The sequence below is a fragment of the Benincasa hispida genome, chromosome 1, assembly GCF_027475165.1.
Source record: "Benincasa hispida cultivar pf3 chromosome 1, pf3_genome.v1.1, whole genome shotgun sequence".
Taxonomy (NCBI): Eukaryota; Viridiplantae; Streptophyta; class Magnoliopsida; order Cucurbitales; family Cucurbitaceae; genus Benincasa; species Benincasa hispida.
This window is the reverse complement of record NC_143478.1, coordinates 73,156,395-73,160,388: the sequence shown is the minus strand read 5'-3', so window position 1 is coordinate 73,160,388 and position 3,994 is coordinate 73,156,395. Positions and strand designations below refer to the sequence as shown.

The window sequence follows — 3,994 nt, the reverse complement described above, 5'->3', positions numbered from 1 at the left end:
TAAGAGAGAAATATAATAAAAAATCAGATGTTATCTATAGAAATCAAAGATGCAAAAATCAAAGAGGTAGACAGATTTAATTGAGGGTAATTTTGGAATAAGATAAAAATTTTGAAATTAAACTTCCGTCTAACGTGATTTTAATTTCCAATATTGCCATAGCTGAAAATTTTGAAAAATTGATGACATGGTTATTAAATCCTATATTTAATTTGATACTCATTGCAATTTTCCATTACATAATTTTAAGGGCAAAGCCAAAAAATTTCGCTTCACTAAGACAAAAATTGAATTTCAAGGACATTAAAAAATTGTCATAATTGTAATTCGTGACAGTTATTTTTAGTTGTTGTATAATTGGTAAAGATATAAGTATTACTAACACTTTTAAAATATGCCATAATTAGATTTCTAATGACAAAAGAATAATTGTCTATAATAAATAATTATTGAACATGGTAAATTGACATTGTCAAATTTACTATAACTAATTATTATTGTCATCAATTTACTCAAAATTAGTTTATTGTTCTAACGTTATGGATATTGGCAAACAATAATAAACAATTACTTTGGCATTAAATGCCCTCCACACGAAGCTAAACTATTCAAAGTATGTAGAAAACAAGGACTGTTTTTAAATATAGAAAAATAAATTAAAATATTTTCAAAATATAGCAAAATTTTAGAACTATCAATAATAGACACTGATTGATATTGATAGATTTTGATCAGTGTCTATCAGTGATATTGATAGACATTGATAGAAGTCTATAAGTGTTTATATTGATAGTTCTAAAATTTTATTATATCTTATAAATATTTTCAACAATTTTACTATTTAGAATAATTTTCTAGAAAAAGAATGTGAACATTGAGAGTGTGCCTGGTCAAATGCACTAAGAACAATTAAGGTCGAAGGCGGGGTTAACAAAGTCTTGTAAAAGTTTAATCCCAATTCACATGCTTACAAAACCAGCTCATTAAGCTTTTTACCAGCTACCCATAAACCAAATTAGACGTCATATAATATTAAGATTCAATTATATTAAACTACTATGCTAACTATGAGGGAAAAAAAAAGGTTTCAAATATTCAGTGTAAACTTTTTCAACAAGTGGAAGCTCAAGGCTCTAGGTTTACAACATATTATATTATGCCTACAAAAACATCATTTCTAAATGGAGGCAGTTTCAAAGAACATCTTGCTTTGCAATGTCTTTCAATTCTCTTGAAACAAGAGACAACCAAATTATAATAGCAATGTCATCCATGGAAGAAGATATAAGAAAGCTTTATGAGGCATCAAAGATGGGATGTGTTCAAACCTTGAAGAAACTCATTCAACAGGATCCATATCTCATTCAGAAGGCTTTGATCTATACTTCTTCCATTACAATTGAGACTCCATTATTGCATGTCTCAGTTTTTTATGGCCACCTTGAATTCACTCAGTTGCTTTTGGATCACAACCCTCAACTTGCTGCTGAAGTTGATGCCTTTCAAAGAACACCACTCCACTTAGCTTGTGCTAATGAAGATATTGAGATGGTTGGAGCTTTATTGGAGAAGAACACAAGTGCTTGCTTGGTTGAAGATCATAATGGCTTCATTCCTCTTCGTTATGCAGTGATGAGTGGCAAAATTGAGATAATGCAATTGTTGATCAAAGCAAGACCACAATCTGTATTGATGAAGCTCAACAACAATAATGGTCAAACTGTTTTACATTTATATGTACAAGGTAACCATTTGGAGGCAATGAAGCTGCTAATTGCTCAAACATTATTATTTGATAAAGACTTTCTCAACGCAGTGGATGATGAAGGAAATACTATTTTGGATTTGTCTTTGATGCTACGCCAAATTGAGGTAAGGAATTATATGGTTTTATCGTTAGTTTGAAATTAATTAAGATAGGACCTTATTCCTAAATGCATTAAGATTATTAGCGTCGGCTGAAATGCCTTAAATATAATATTTGACATTCACAGTGACCATTTAAAGAAATATGCTATATAAGCTCTCCAAATCCTAAATGCACTCTATTCTGTAATCTGAATTATTCTCTGTAATAATAAATTGCTCTCTCCCTCAGCCCGTAAGGCAGCTAACACACTATTAATAAATCGTATAAATATTTATATTAATTCTCTACCGTTTATGTTTTTTCTACTTATCCTTGCCAAATTCATAACACATACATATTTAATTTGTTGTCATCTAAAGTTTTCTTATGTGTTATATAAAGGGATTATTTGCCTTATATACCTGTAACTGGACTAATGAAAACCCAATTGAAGCAGAGTTCGAGAAATTATTTTGTTTCTTTTGTGTTTGTTCTCTTCAAAACTCTTCTCATTCCTACATTTTTTTTCCCCTTTTTTGTAGATGGTAGGATATTTACTCACAATTCCAGAAGTAAAAACAAGAACAAGCATGATAAAATTTGCATCATCAAATGGCAGAAAAGGAAGTCTAGAATCCCAAAAGATTACAAAAACCAGAAACCTGAAAAGACAAAGACGAGAATCCGTATCGGTGTCTACAAAAAAAATAACAAAGAGATTGAAGGTATAGAAGAAGAACATGAAGTACAGAGGGGACTGGGTTGAAGAATTGCAAGGCACAATTATGCTGGTGGCTACGGTGATCGCAACCGTAACGTATCAAGCCGGAGTGAACCCTCCCGGCGGCGTTTGGCAACAAGACACACCATTCAATTATTGGAGCTTCAACAATAGTACACATCATGGCAAGGACTATATAGCATTAGCTACAACAATGACATAATTATTTTACCAGCTGGAACTGCAATAATGAGTTAGCAACAAGAGGAACGATATTGTTTATATTTATGGATCAACACAATATCGTTTATGGCATCAATGACCGTGATTTTGAATAAAAATAGGATTTGTGGTTGGCTGTTGAGAATGCAAATGTGCATAGCAGTGATGTCCTTAGCAATTGGGTATTTGCTGGGAGTTAAGATGGTTAACCTCAAGCCATTCAGTTATATTGTTATTCATTCGTACGAGGCATTTACTTTATTAGTTGCGATCTGGCTTGGGTTGGTCGGACTCATTATCTTACGCCACCCAACTCCATTTCTCATTTGGATGCTCAAAAAAACTATACATATTCCGTGGCTTCAACATATAAACTCAACCAGATTCTTCCAATCCACAACTTAGTTAAAGATATGGAGTTTAAGTATATCAATTATTAGTTTCTTTCTAGTGTATGTGTGTGTTTCATTTCATTTTCTTTTGTACACTGGTTTGATATTTATTTCAAGAAAGATAAATAAAAATATAATGTCCACTTTTTTACATTTTTGTTTAATAAATAAGCCCTCCTTGCATATATAGCAAAATGAGGCTAAAATATTGCAAAATTTAAAACTAATTTTCAATATAGCCAAATTTACCATCAGCTTTATAGAAAATGTCCATGACGTTCGAAGAGCTAAAATTCTCAATTTTACTGATAGACCAATAATATAGATTTCTATAACTGTCTCTGTTAAATCAGTGATAGATTTTTATTATCGTCTCACCCACCCTACTGAACCGAAGACGAGTTGTGGCGACAATAAACCCCGAGCGTGCAATGAAATCTATTGTCAAAAACTTTTCTTATCTTTAAACTTTACTTTATTTATACTTTTATGTACTTGGCATTCATGTATGCATCTTTAACATATACCTTAAGATCTATTAAATATACATACAAAAGTTGTTATGCGACACGTAGTGAGACTGGTGACAGATATTAGATGGCTAACTCTATATGAAATTTAAAAGCAACCTGGTGAAAAAAATAAAAAGGAAAATATGAACTAAAAGCCTAATAAATGGTATGTTTAATAATAAAATAACATTATTAAAACTTCCCTAAGACTAAATAAAATTTCAAAGCTCATAACCATACTATAAATCAAAATCAGCTGAACAATAAATCTTATTCAAATAAAATCCGTAGAGATAAC

At 31.1% G+C, this 3,994-nt stretch overlaps 1 protein-coding gene across 1 annotated transcript; it reads left to right on the top strand.

Annotated features, from left to right (window-relative positions):
- Nucleotides 1-1,104: 1,104 nt before the first annotated feature.
- Nucleotides 1,105-3,328, top strand: LOC120078728 (uncharacterized). The gene is made up of 2 exons (XM_090307910.1): nucleotides 1,105-1,872; nucleotides 2,392-3,328. Exons 1-2 carry the CDS (start codon nucleotides 1,216-1,218, stop codon nucleotides 2,578-2,580), a joined length of 846 nt encoding a protein of 281 aa, XP_090164036.1. The 5' UTR covers nucleotides 1,105-1,215; the 3' UTR covers nucleotides 2,581-3,328.
- Nucleotides 3,329-3,994: the final 666 nt, after the last annotated feature.

What these genes read in the sequence shown, in the direction of transcription:
- LOC120078728 (XM_090307910.1), top strand. Translation starts at nt 1,216, where the DNA reads ATGTCTTTCAATTCTCTTGAAACAAGAGACAACCAAATTATAATAGCA. An exon ending in TGATGCTACGCCAAATTGAG is followed by an intron (nt 1,873 to 2,391) that starts GTAAGGAATTAT and finishes CCTTTTTTGTAG; the next exon opens with ATGGTAGGATATTTACTCAC.